Source organism: Pelodiscus sinensis, chromosome 4 (assembly GCF_052426305.1).
Source record: "Pelodiscus sinensis isolate ZL-2025 chromosome 4, ASM5242630v1, whole genome shotgun sequence".
Taxonomy (NCBI): Eukaryota; Metazoa; Chordata; order Testudines; family Trionychidae; genus Pelodiscus; species Pelodiscus sinensis.
In genome coordinates, this window is record NC_143055.1 from 92,907,600 (window position 1) to 92,921,157 (window position 13,558).

General features: G+C 41.0%; 2 protein-coding genes across 12 annotated transcripts in view; one reads left to right on the forward strand and one right to left on the reverse strand.

Moving 5' to 3' along the window:
- The window catches only part of SCOC (short coiled-coil protein), a 40,061-nt gene that overhangs the window by 19,799 nt on the left and 6,704 nt on the right, over window positions 1-13,558 (forward strand). For 2 of the 8 annotated variants that reach the window (XM_089777988.1, XM_089777986.1), the window contains exons 2-4: window positions 519-593; window positions 691-774; window positions 2,375-2,513. In XM_089777988.1, coding sequence (XP_089634114.1) covers window positions 519-593; window positions 691-774; window positions 2,375-2,513 — 298 coding nt within the window. Of the gene's footprint in view, window positions 1-44; window positions 230-518; window positions 594-690; window positions 775-2,374; window positions 6,077-13,558 lie in introns of those variants that run through there. The other 6 variants (XM_075929923.2, XM_089777987.1, XM_089777990.1 and 3 more) reach the window with 5 other exon arrangements.
- Window positions 9,915-13,558, reverse strand: part of CLGN (calmegin) — a 74,315-nt gene continuing 70,671 nt past the window's right edge. For all 4 annotated transcript variants that reach the window (XM_075929915.2, XM_006114270.5, XM_006114271.5 and 1 more), the window contains 2 exons: window positions 12,885-12,991; window positions 9,915-10,835 (listed from right to left, as the gene is read on the reverse strand). In XM_075929915.2, coding sequence (XP_075786030.2) covers window positions 10,755-10,835; window positions 12,885-12,991 — 188 coding nt within the window. In that variant the 3' untranslated portion in view covers window positions 9,915-10,754. The remainder of the gene's footprint in view (window positions 10,836-12,884; window positions 12,992-13,558) is intronic.

Below are 13,558 nucleotides of genomic sequence, written 5' to 3' on the forward strand. Positions count from 1 at the left end.
CAGCGTCTTGGAAGCCAAAGCGGCTCGGGGGGGCGGGGCTGGGGATGCGCTAGGCGGGGCGGGGGCCGTTCGGTTCCGCACCCGGCGATGCGCGTCCCGCCGGTGCCATAGCAGCTCCCGCGGGCTCAGCGCGGGCTGGCCGAAAGGCGAGCGAAGCGCCTGGCGGGGCCGTGGCAGCAGGACGCCCCCGCCCCCTTCTCAGCCGGTCCGTGCGCGGGAGAGGTCTAAGGTAGCCGCTTTCAACATGGCAGAGGCCCATTTGCTCGTCCGGTGAACTGCCCCATGCCGGGCTAACGGCAGCTTTGGCGCCCGTGGGCGGTGACCGCCTCAGTGCCCCGAGCGCAGCTTGCCTGGGAGCAAGGGTTGGAAAGCCTCTCGCCTTTGTGTGCAATTCGGGATTGGGCAATACCGGCTAAGTCACCTCCCTCTGCCCCCTGTACAATTTACACCAAATATGGCCAAACCTATCTTACAGCAGCAGCGGCTAGTTATTCTTTTGACGTTGTTTTCTCTGTTAGCAGAACACCTCCCAGCAGTCCTGCATCCAGGAGTGGAAGGGTCCCATTCTACAATGATGAATGCTGACATGGATGGTAGAAGGCCTTTCATTTTCTTCTTAACTAATATGCTTTAGTGTAATTGCTTATTCTGCTACAAAAGCTGCATTAAAGTGTATGTGGTTTATTGCAGCGGTTGAGGCTGAAAATCAGGTGGAACTGGAAGAAAAAACACGACTTATTAATCAGGTTTTGGAACTGCAGCACACACTCGAAGGTTAGCAGTTTGCCATCTTAGACCATCGCAAACGTTGAGCAGCATGTAAATATTTGTAAGGAAACTCTGTATTCTGGACAAATACAGACTCCCCGGCCAAAAGAGCAAACTGAACTACTGTTCATAATCTTTATTTAAGCCAGGGGTGGAGAAACTTTTTTTAGGTTGGGGGCTACTAAACCACAGAAAAATTAGTTGGGGGCTGCACACAAGTGAGAATCTAACACGAAAAACCAAACCCTCACTGACATGGCCCCTGACTGAGAAGGAGAAAGGCACTCCCCATCTTCCCTGTGCACACCAGAGCCAGGGAGGGGGCTTAGGCTAGTAGATTTGGGTGATCCAGCCCCCCTGGTGTACGAGTGAGGAGGCTGGAATGCTGATACTGAGGGGAGCCCTGAGCATTGGGGGCCAGATGCAGCTCCTGAACCTTAGGTTCCCTACCCCTTGAACTAAGCAAATAGCCTGCATCTTATGGCGAATAAGATACATAAACATGATGTGATCATCTGGAAGGTACTTCATTGACACTAAACACAATTTTTGTTTGTGTAATGTGGGGTCTGATATGCTCTTAAATTATTAAAAAAATCAAAATGGACCTGCTTCAATTTTTCTGTCATAGTATTAATATGCTTGTGAGTGAGCTTATTAATGCTTGGTCAGCTGTAGCTAAGTATAATAGCATCTAAAAAACTAGGTGAATCACCCAAAATAAATTTGCCATCATTAGTCTAGAAATAAAAAAGTGAAGGATAATTAACAGGATGAGATGCTTAGGTATCAAATTTCATCCCAGACTGCCATGTTGCAAGTAACTTCATTTAGAAAAAGATTGTTGGATGACACTGTTTGGTGGTATTTCATACCATATTGCATTGTAGTTTTACCGTATGTAAACACTCAAATAGAGGTTTAATCTTCCTGCTCCAGCCTGCCTAGGATCTGACCTGTTCCGAATCAGGGAATTTGCCAAACTGGCAAGGTCAATACCAGCTCCACTGTTCCAGAGTTCACCTCCATGACAGGTGTCCTGACTCCACTCACCTGTTTTCTCCCATGAATGCTCCTACCCAAGAGCATCCACAACAGTAAGGGACAATCTGCAGCCCACTGGAGCTTTGTGTGTGGCTCCTGAGACATTTTGTCTACCATGGCCAGGAGCAGAGTTGCCAGATTCTGCTGGCTTCCTTCCACATAGAAGGAAAAAAAACTAGTATTACTAAAGTGATGTGCACATAAAAAGAAAGGGCAAGTGAAGTGAGGCATGTGCTGATGGTACACAATATTGAGAGAGCCATGCCCACCACCTGCATTCAAAGTGGTGCTACAGTTCTTTACCCACCCCACAAATTCTAAGTACGTAAGTGCAGTTAGTAAAACTATCCTATCTTGGGAGGCTGTCTTGGTTAAAACTTGCAGCCCACCGAGACAGAGGACCACTGATGCAGTCTGTTCACTAGCCTAGGATGTCTATTGCTGACCCACACTATCACCACTACCGACAAGGGAAGTCTGGATTACAGAGGCTTAACCGATAACTTGATTTGGACACATGACATGGCTTGTGTTATGCTTTAAACACAATTTTTTTTTATAGATCTGTCAGCACGAGTAGATGCTGTGAAAGAAGAAAACCTGAAACTGAAATCAGAAAATCAAGTTCTTGGACAATATATAGAAAATCTCATGTCTGCATCTAGTGTTTTCCAGACAACTGACACAAAAAGCAAACGAAAGTAAGGGGTTGATTCCTAGATTACATCGTTGTAGTGCTGCTTTTTCTGTTTTAATTGAAATACTTAGTTTGTCGCTTTGCTGGATATTTGAAGATTAATGGCAATTATAGACAGACTTAAGAACACTCTCAGACAACTGGAACCATGGTTGTGTACTATTAGCCTTTAAGCAATGTGCAAATGTAACAGACTAACTAGACTTGCATATTTGTTTCTAAAATCAACAATGGCATGTCTTGTGAAAACTGGATTCAGTTTGTCAGGTTCAGTAAATACATTTGACAGTCAACTACTTTGAAGATTTTAGAATAGTGTCTTGATTAGCAGAAAAATACAGTGTTTGTAAAACAGGGTTGAAACCTTTCTTTCAATGATTACAAACCTATTTTGCACCACCTCTTCGGTTGAAAAATAATTTTTAGGTATGTGTAGAACACTGTCATTACCCCTTGACCAGTGATATAAAAAAATACTTAACAGGTTAAGGATTTTCATGAACAAGTAGAGATGGGACTACACTCTGCAGGGTTTTAATGATTTGCTTGTTCTTGACAAACTGAATATAAAATTCTGTAAAGATTTTTTTATGGAATGCTGAATTACTGTGACTGTTTACAACTGGTATACCTTGCACACTTCAAACCAGTTTTTCCCTCCCAACTGCCAGCACTCCAAAAATGGCAGATTGCATTATCTTTAAAAAAGCAGGTTTTCAGTTACATATTAGTGATCATGAAATAGCTTGAATTGTAGTCTTGATAGAAACAATAGCCTTCAAACAGCTATTCATCCTACTTTGAAGAATTTGCACTGAGGAACTGAAGATTATATCTTCAGGGTCTGTTTTTCCCCCCCTTTCTGCTGCTTGTTCCCTTTTTCTGGCATGAGAACATATGCTGTACCTATTGAGGCACAGCAACAGCACAAAAGATATAGTCCAGGAAGGGTGTTGGAACAAATGACTTCAGAGCCACATTGCCTCTTTCTGGGCTGGTGCAGGCCCCAGCCTAAAAGAGTAAGGGTAGGGAATCCTGTAACTACCAGTTATGCTCCCTGACTACTACTGAGCTCATATTCAGCCTAGAATTGCTACAGTGCAAAACACTGGCTACGCTACCCTCTCCTCCTGCACCAGTCCTGAGGTGGTTTAGGGGAATACACCTCACACAGGCACTGTCCTAGGCTTTGTTTACACTGGAAATGTAGCTCAGTGTATGTAGATACTACTTCTTCTAATATCAGGTTTTTTTCCTGTTGGCATAACACCAGTCCCTTGAATGACATTAGCTATCTCAATATAACTATTCATGTAAGCATAGATGCTTCTATTAGGGATGTTAAACTTTGATTGCATCGACTATTTGACTAGTCAAATTTACCTAGACTATTTTATTAGTTGATAAGGGCACCTCCATCTTTGAAATAGGCCCATGGCTGTTGTTACACTTCAAAGGCAAAAGCGCTGCAGGGAACACAGGGCCAGCAGGGAACTCATGTAGTCCCCCACTGGCCCCGTGCTCTCTGCAGCATTTATAAGCAGCAGTGTCACATGGAGCCTGGTGTCAGCTGGGGACTCCTCCGTGTAGCCTAGGCTCTGTGCAGTGCTGCCGCTTTGAAACACTGCAGAGAGCCCAGCATCAGGCTTCACGCAGTGTTTCAAAGTGGCAGTGCCGCACAGAGCCCAGGGTTAGCGGGGGAGTCCCCAGTTGATTCTGGACTCAGTGTGATGCTGCTGCTTTGAAGCATCTCCTGTTTCTCTTCCCTCCCCCCCAACCTTGTTGCCTCTCTCTGATATAGGCAGCAAGTGGGGGGAGGAGAGGGAGGAAGTGACTAGTTGACTCAACTTTCACATCCCTAGCTTCTGTATTGGGGGCTTTGCCAGCATAGCTAGGTTGTTTTTTCACACCCTTAATTATTGGCTATATTGACAAATTTTTGTAGTGTAGACATGTCCCTTAATGCCCCAGTGCCACTGGAGCAGTGTGCAGGTGCCAAAAGCTAGCTGTTTCATACATAATTTGATGCCTGACCAACCTCATTATACTGATTTCTATTGCCATAGGTAGCAACTTCCAGTTCCTGCACTAATACATTTCCATCTGTTCAGAAAGAGGCAGAAATTGGTAGTTATCTATGTCTGGGATGTTTTTTGGCTACGCTAGTAGTTGAATGCGGTGGACTGGTTTATGTGACCTTTCAGCAACTGTTCAATATCCTAGTGTAGATGTGTTAAATGATCTGCTGTTACTGGGATTGGGGCTGTAACAAAGGTCAGTAAAGTCTTTACAAATGTTTCTAGTATACTTCAGTATTAATAGTGAAAAAGCAAAGTACATGGCAGTAAGATTTCATTTATCAGTATTGAAAGTTACACATCTCTCCCAACTGTCTCTATCAAGCTAGTTGATGTGCTGTGGTTTTATAAATGTTAATTAAAACATCTTTTCAGTAATGGAAATCTTTTTCCATGTTAAGAAGTAAAGTAAATTTGTGCTTAAGGCTGTATTTCATCACTTCTGTGATAAGTCTGTAAAATAAAAAATTGTTTTGGTGAGTGGGTACATCCATAAAGAGTTAAACCAGTCTCAGATGGCTTTCTTGACAGCTAAAAATCAATAACAGCAGAGTGATGACATACAAGGCCACATCCATGCAAGGAAGAATGTTCAGGCCTTTGTCCCTTCCCCCACTGTTAAAAAAAAATTACAACTACAGCCTATGCACAATTTTAGATGGGTGCAGGTGGCATACTAAAAGTGAAGCTTCTAATTCAGGTACTAAATCAGGGCTCTGGTTGCAACAAGGTTAAATGTATAGAATGAATGGGATGTAATCTGGCTAGAGCTTTTATCCAACTGCATGGCCAACATACTGTCTGAGTCCTATAAACCCTTAACAATTTTAAACTTCTATATGATTTATCTGTCCCCTTTGTGCTTACTGAACACCTGGCGTGTACTCAAGTATTGGTAGCAAGTAGGATTAATCTCCTAGCTAATGACTTAACTAAGGGGTGTTCAGGTATAAATCAGTGTCCATTTACCTTTTAAACACATTTTGCTCCTTTCTGTGTCTTATAACTTAAGGGGAGAGGAGGTAATAATATTGGGTGGTCAAATATTGGAATAAATTGCCAAGGGAGGTGGTGGAATCTCCCTCTCTGGAGATATTTAAGAACAGGTTAGATAGACATCTGTCAGGGATGGTGTAGACGGAGCTTGATCCTGCCTTGAGGGCGGGGGGCTGGACTCGACCTCTCGAGGTCCCTTCCAGTCCTATTATTCTATGATTCTATGAAATGTAACAGAGAAGATCCACCATTGTCAGTTGGTAATGAAGTATGCACTTGTTAGACTTGAGCCACTTTCCTAAAATCATGGCGTAATCTTAATCATGTTTTGTATTAATGTAAGATTGGATAATGTTTTAGCCATATGTATATAGAATAGTCATTTCACGTGTAAACATTTTGTTTCCCACTATTGTGGCCTTTTAGCTTACCAACATTTTAAAATTGTGTTGTATTTCTGGTTTTGCATTTAATAAAAGATGGATTTGTCTCAGTTGGTTTGTCTTAGAATGTTTTACAGATATGTTGGGAGCTAAGTAGGGATGTGAATGGTAACCAGTTAACAGATAAATAACCAATAGGAGCTGGAGCAGCCTCCCACAGCCATGGGCAGGAGGCTCCTCAAGCTTGGTGATGCTCCAATCTGGCAGGAGTGTGCTGCACTGCAGTACCCTTCCCTCCCCCTGCTCACCTCTGTTTAAAGTGGTTAGCCAGTTAAAGTTTAATTGGTTAACTTATTAAATAGGATTTTACATCCCTAGAACTAAGGCCCTTTTAAACTCATGTGAAAGGGCTACACAGAAATATTTGAACAGTAGTCATGGTAAATATTTGCTAACCACACTGAGTATAAAATTTTTCAGCAAGTTATTGCCACTGATTGTCTCTAGGAACTAAAACTAAGTTTATGCATAGCTATCAGGTGAAGCTAATCAGCATTAGAAAATTAATTCACTTATTTCCCTCAACTTTGTCAGAATAATTAATCAAATTCTATTACATATTTTGAAGTGTGTGTTTGTGGATTTGTTTGTGCAAAATAAAGTCATACTTCCTGATTAGCTACAAGTACTAAATTTTGCATGAACAATCCCACCACGTAAGTTATCTAAATGCACTGCTTTTTACACTGGAACATGGTGGGTGAAAGATTTTTCTTTTGCTAGAAAAACTGCCATGACTTTAGAGTTCACAAAAATATTTGCTAACAATTAGAATAGTTGCCTATTCGACTGTCATTTTAGTGACAAGAATATTTGGTACTGTTACAAATTCAAATTAGTTATGAGAAGAGTAATGGAAGCTTTCAGTCATTCAAATTTACCATGTATGGTAATGTTTCAATAAAATGAATGTTTGAAGTTGAGATTTTACAAATTTAAAATTGTTCTTTTACTTTTTTCACACACATTAACAAATTCTATGACATTTAATTTTTTGAACTTTCCTATAAGTGTAACTTAGACAAAGTGACTTTGCCTGGTCAGCTACAGGCCTCACCTCCTAGTAAGCTCTATCTGTGCCAGAAGGAAGGGGGGAAAAAAAAAAACTTTGCATTGCTGTATGATCTTTTGCACTACTTAGTCTGTGCTCTAAACACTCCATAATAGGTACTAAAAGGCCCAATCCTATGCCATTAACTACAGTGGACTTAGACCCAAAACAGCTGTCAAACTGGAAAGTGTATATCATAAAAGGTTTTGGGCATCTAAAAAAACCACACTGAGAACCTATTCAATACTAAAGTGTGGACACCAGCAAAATCCTTAAAACCCCTATTAGTAGCTTTGAAGTCTTGTACTTTGTTTAAAAATATTTATTTGGAGATGTGTACCCTAATACAGGGTCTTAAGCTACAGCTTTGAACACTATAGGGCTAGTATACACTAGAAGTGCTACGAGATAGCTATGCCAGGGGAAGATGCTTTATGTCAACAGAAAAGTGATCTCCTGTTGGCATAATAAAACCACCTCTGCAAGAGGTGGTAGCTATTCAGGTAGGAGATGTTATTCTGATAAAGCATTGCACATCAATGCTCAGGTTGCTCTAACTCCTGTTGCTCAAGAGAGTGGCTTTTCCAGAGGAGCTTAATCTTGCTTTCTCTAAGAGCTACATCTCTTTCAAATAATCAATCTCTACCTTGAGCCTTTGGTATTCTGGTTCTCCCACCCACCCTCCTGTAAACTCAGTGGCTAGTTTATGAATCCCCACCTCACTTCCAGAATGTTTGGAGGCTGTCAGTTGTTAGCAGCTATGATGCATCTGAGGGAAGAAAGCTGGCTATCTTGAAAGCCTTGGAATATGAAGCAGATTTTAGGCAGGTAATGCTTTGGTACTGAAAATAGGTATTAGCAAAATCTGGCTGATACTCTTTTTTGCCCACTTACAAAAGAAATCCCCCTCTCAATCGAGAGAGGTGGTTTTGTATTACAACTAATTCCTGGCAGTAAGAAGGAAAAGTATCTCTAATCCACTAGTCCAAGTCCAAATACCCAGAAGAAAGCTACCTACCACCTTGTAAATTTATTTTAAAGCTGTGGTAACTTTATATTTATCCATACAAAAGCACCAACTTTGAGTTTTGGTATATCCTACTTTATCATTCTCCAGGGCAAATCGCTAAGAGGTTGTTTCTGAGAAAAGGAGGGAGCACTAGAAAGGAGACTGTCCCCTCTAGCCAGTCAGATCATATACTTTCCTAATGAAGCATTGCAGAGTAAGCAGTTCACTTGTGAAATTAAAAAGGGAAGGCTTTTGAATACACTTAAATCTTCTAGTAGGTGATACTTCATCCTGCCCAAGCAGTGGCAAGACACTTAATGGGAAACGGAGAACTGTTGGAGACAGATGACCCTCTATTATCTGAAGGGCTACAGCTCTCAGGAGAAGCTCACATCTTGATGGTAGCCACGGTACAATGAATAAAGCCATCCAGAGCAGGTTGGTGTATGCAACCATCTCAGTGCAGACCTCACCAATGTGTAAGATGAATGGGAAATTTTCTCTCTAATGCTATGGAGAACTTGGCCTTCCCTAGTGATTCAGGCCTTCGACAGATTTGTAAGCAGTAGGAATGGGGATCCCATGCTCAGGCAGAAGCTATTAAGACTAATCACTTCTTCCTTACTGTTAACTCCCAATCTTACTGAACTAAGACTACTTGCTTTCTGCTCAACGACCTCAGCATTGACAAGATTTTTCCTGCTCAGCCAGTTCAGCATAGAACTTGGCCACACACAAGCCAGAAACTTCATCTTTGGCCCAGATGAATGTGGTGTGGACCAAGGGTCAAGCAATTGGGACAGTTATATTCTACTTCCCCTTTCTGTTTTCCATTTCAGTGGGTGAAGGGATAATGGGAGAAAGGAGGATAGGGAATGAACAGAAAGAGATAGTGCTCCATAAAACTTCTTTAGAAATCCATAGGAATGTTTTGAAGGAAATAGTTTTAGAGGCATAAACACTTCAGACCATAAAGAAAATAAGAAACTTAGTTTAAAATCTTAAATCCTGTAAAGGGGACTTTACTGTAAAAGAAAGAACTAGACTGAAATTTATACACGTTTCAAAAAAAAAAAAAAAAGTAAGATTCAACAGCAAAAATGAACTGCTGGAATAGTGAAGGGGATAGCAGCATGTGAAAGTCACAGTCCCTCATTCACTACTTCAGGGTAAAAAATTCTGCAGGGAGTTCTGTCAGACTCAGCTTAGAAAGTAGAGATCCTAGTAATGAAAATTCTAGCATAAATTCTCATTGCAAAGACAAAATCCAGTTATTTAAATAATTCAGAAATCCCTGGTTTTAAAGACTTTTGTGGTGTCTAATTATTGCAACTATATTGTGTTTAATGTTTTAGTATAAGATAGAAGCAAAAAAGTTTCTCTTGCACTATACTGTTTTAGATCCCAGTGTAAAGTGTCCTTGTGACTTACTATCACTTAAAGACTCAACTCTTCAAAATTCTTGTCTGTAAAACCAGTGCTTTTTTTGTGACGGTACTGCCTGGAATGGCGTATCGTCACCTATTTTCCCAGCCCACAGAAAGGGAATGGGATTTCCCCCACGCGTACTGGCACCTGTTTTCCTGGGGCAGCTTGGCTCCTGACAGAAGCCTGCTTGGGACATGTGGCGTTTTTTCTTCCAGTTCCCAGCACAGTGCTGTGGCTCTTAAAGGGGCCGTGACCGAATTTTGGCCCCCAGCGCGTTTTTTTGATTTGTTTAGATCAACACATTTTCAAGTTTTCCTCCCCCTCCCCCCGCTCAACAAGTTTGCCCCAGAGTACCGGCACCTTTTTTCTTACAAAAAAAGCACTGTGTAAGACTAATACATTTCATGCTGAGCATAAAAGATAATATTAAATATTTATTTTCAAGAGGCAATGTACACTAAGCAAATATTTTGTCAACCAGGATTAGGCCATTCTGGCTAGGAACATGAGAACTATAAAAATTTGAAAAAAGTCGCCTGTACAGCATTTTACTTCAGTAGATGTGAATTCTCTGCATTCAAATGTAAAACATGCTACACTATTAATTGTGTTTCTACGAATGTTACATTTTCAAATAAATTACTGGAATAAATGCCTGGAGTGAACATGACCATAAACATAACATTATAAAGGTAGATCATGACAATAAAGTTGTGTTGCTAGGACTGAACATTTATCATACAAAAACAATTACTGTAATTCTGCACAGGAAAAATATGACTGGCCACTTCTCTAGGGCTCTGAACTATTAGCAATGCTACATTTCATTTCAGCTGAAGGGAAGCAGCTGATTTGTGCTACAACTGAAAAAATACTATTGCATTTAATATTCATTTTTCAAAAAAATGTTTAGTGCCAAAATGACCTTCAAACAAATATGAACTCATTAGTTTCTAAAAATATTAATCTTTTAAATCAGATAGTCAAATTGCCATTTTTACTTTTATTGTAATTTGAAACCCCACCTAACTTCACAGATAGAATTTTTTCTCAAAAAAGGTTGGGAAGAACAAGGAGGTTGGGAAGATCAAGGAGATCAATGGAAGCAGGAGGCTATGTACTGCTAAGTCCACTTCCCCCCCTTTTTAAATCTCAAAGTAACTTGCACGCTGTCAGGCACACCAAAATGGCATGCCAAATCTCTATAAATCAGAAACTAAAAATACTAGTTGGAAATAATTCAGTCCTTTCGTACTCTTCTTTTACGTACGGATTTCATTGGACCATCTCCCGATCCTGTGCTTTCATCAGCTTCTTTCATCTGGAATAAAAATTTTTGGTTTAACTTTATCAAAATGGCAATCTAAGTGACAATAATGAAAGCTATTTTCCTTAGCCCTATAGATAAAATACAACATGGCAAATGTTACAAAATGCACAATAATAGGCTCCCTTTTCTCAGCCCTAAATAGTCTTAATTTCCTGTCCTATAAACAGAATATAAAACATGGTTTTATATTTACCCAGTATAAACTGGTTTTATCCTCAAAAACTTATTTACTTTGCTTTAGAAAAGTATCTAAAGTACAGTACAGTCTGCACTCATTCTACCCATGATTTCTTCGTCTGGAGGTTTTGGGTACTCCACAGCTGCATTGCTCTGTGAAACTGAAAGTGAACAACATGGGACTGTCCAAACCAGGCATCTGACCTAATGTGCTTCCCAATTTGAACACAGGTAATTACTGTATCAGAAGTCTTAAGAGAAAATTCCTGCACGGGCCAATGTATTGTAATCCTGTTTGTTGCACCATCCAATGGCAGGCCTGTCATTTTTAATTTAAAATTCCTGAGCCATACCACTGCCTTAGCAATGACACAATCAACTTTTTGAGAAATCTGAACTACAGATCAACAGCTACCATAAAATCTCAAGTATAATGTGCACCTATGTATAGTGCACACCCTGAGTTTAGACTCTTAAAATCATGAAAAACCCGAACTCCTATGTACAATGCGCACCCATTATACAGGAGAATGGGAGGGAAGGAATGGGAAAGAAACCTGCCCCCCACCCAGCTGCCCGTGCGCCGAGCTTGCATCTGCCAGGGGAGCCTCCCCTGCCCAGCTGCCTGTGCGCTGCCAAGGGTGAGTTTAAAACTTAAAAAAAAAAAAAACCACCTATAGATAATGTGCACCCGACTTTGACGGGAAAAAAAATGCGCATTATACTCGAGCTTTTACGGTAGTCATAATTAGGGATGTAAGCGACAAGCCGACTATCCTACAAGCAAATACTTATCAGATAGTTGACTAGTGACTCAACTAGTCACTTCGCCCTCCACCCTTGCTGCCTCTACCAGAGAGAAGCAGCAGGAGAGGAGGGAAGCAGGATCTGGTGCTGGGGGGAGCCAGTTCCCCCCAGCACTGTCTCTCTGGGAAGCAGTGGTAGGGGTGCAGAAGGGAACTGGTGGTGTTTACATTTCAAAAGCAGAAAAGCTGCAGGGAGCCTGGGGCAAGCTGGGGACTCAAACCCGGAAGGGATCTTGTACATTTCAAAAACAGAGCACCACTGGGGTCTGTTTGAGTCCCCTGCTGGCTGTGCTCCCCATGACACTCCGCCTTTGAAATGTAGCAAGAGCTGACAGGGCTTTTGCTACATGTCAAAGGCAGAGGTGCCCTTACTGTCTAATCGAATAATCTATGCAAATTACATTGACTATCTGATTAGTTGATAAATCTAAATTTAAAATCCTGAGTCATAATTATAAAATAAATGTTTGTATATACTGATAACTGAATTAAAAACACTTCAATATTTCTTATTTTTTTGCATCTTAAAGTCTTCCAAAATAAGGCATTAAGAGATTTTTTGCCTGCTGAAGCATCCAAAACACATTTTCAAAACTGCTAGAAGAGTTGCTAACTATGCCAAACTTCTTTCAATCTCTCTGGCACAAACCCTGCCAACACCATTATGTTCTTTAGAAGGCTATATGTTTTAAAATAATACTACACCAGGCAAACTCAGTGGAGGAAAGAGTTTTTTTCCAAAACACAACAGATTGCTTCCCAACACATTTACAAAGTTTCTGCTGGACCTAACAGGGGAAGGTGTGTAACCAAAGATTTTACAGGCCTATACAATTCTAATGCCTGACATATTACATAATAAAATAAATCAAACTAATATACAGAGAAAACATCCAGATAAATTCACGAGCAACCCATTTATGGACAAATTGGAGGGAGAGAGAAGAATGTAGTCACTATCTCCTGTAAAACGAGGCATTTCCAAGAACAATCAAATTCCTGGTTTTTGCCACTGTGCTCATTTGCAAATCTTATTTGCTGTTCTAGAGTAGCTCACCTCATCCTCTGAACCAGATTTATTTGATTTGTCGCCTTCTTCCTGACTTCCCTCTGCAGCTTCATTCTCCTCTTCATCATCATTTTTATCTTCACCTTCACCCTCACCTTCCAGAGCAGATATTAACAATGAGTCAGTAAATAGGCTATTTTATGCAAAGGTAAGAGAGGTATTATGCAAAAACACTACTAGAGAAAAATAAAATTTGAAATTGGTGTATATTGTAACAGACTATTTTATATGACATGGTTCAGACTAACATAAGAGAAGGTTACTCACCTGTGCAGTAACTGACATTCTTCGAGATGAGTGTCCCCATTGGTGCTCCACATCAGATTGGTGTGCTGCCACCTAGCCTTGGATTGGAGTCTTCAAAGCAGTATCCCCAGGGCTGTGCATGTGTGTGCTTTTAGCCATGCACTGCTTCTGTGCAGGCATCGTGCATGTGTGACAGCCCCCCCCCCCCAGTTCCTTCTCTACCCTGGAAAAAAACCCTTTGAGGAGGCCAGAATTCCAAAGTAGAGGGGAGGAAAGAGAGGGTTGTGGAGCATCCACAGGGACACTCATCTCAAAGGACATGAGTTATTGCACAGGTAAGCAACCTCCTCTTCTTGGAGAGGGGTTCCTGTGGGTGCTCCGCATCAGGTGGCTACAAAGCTGTATCATTCTAAGGA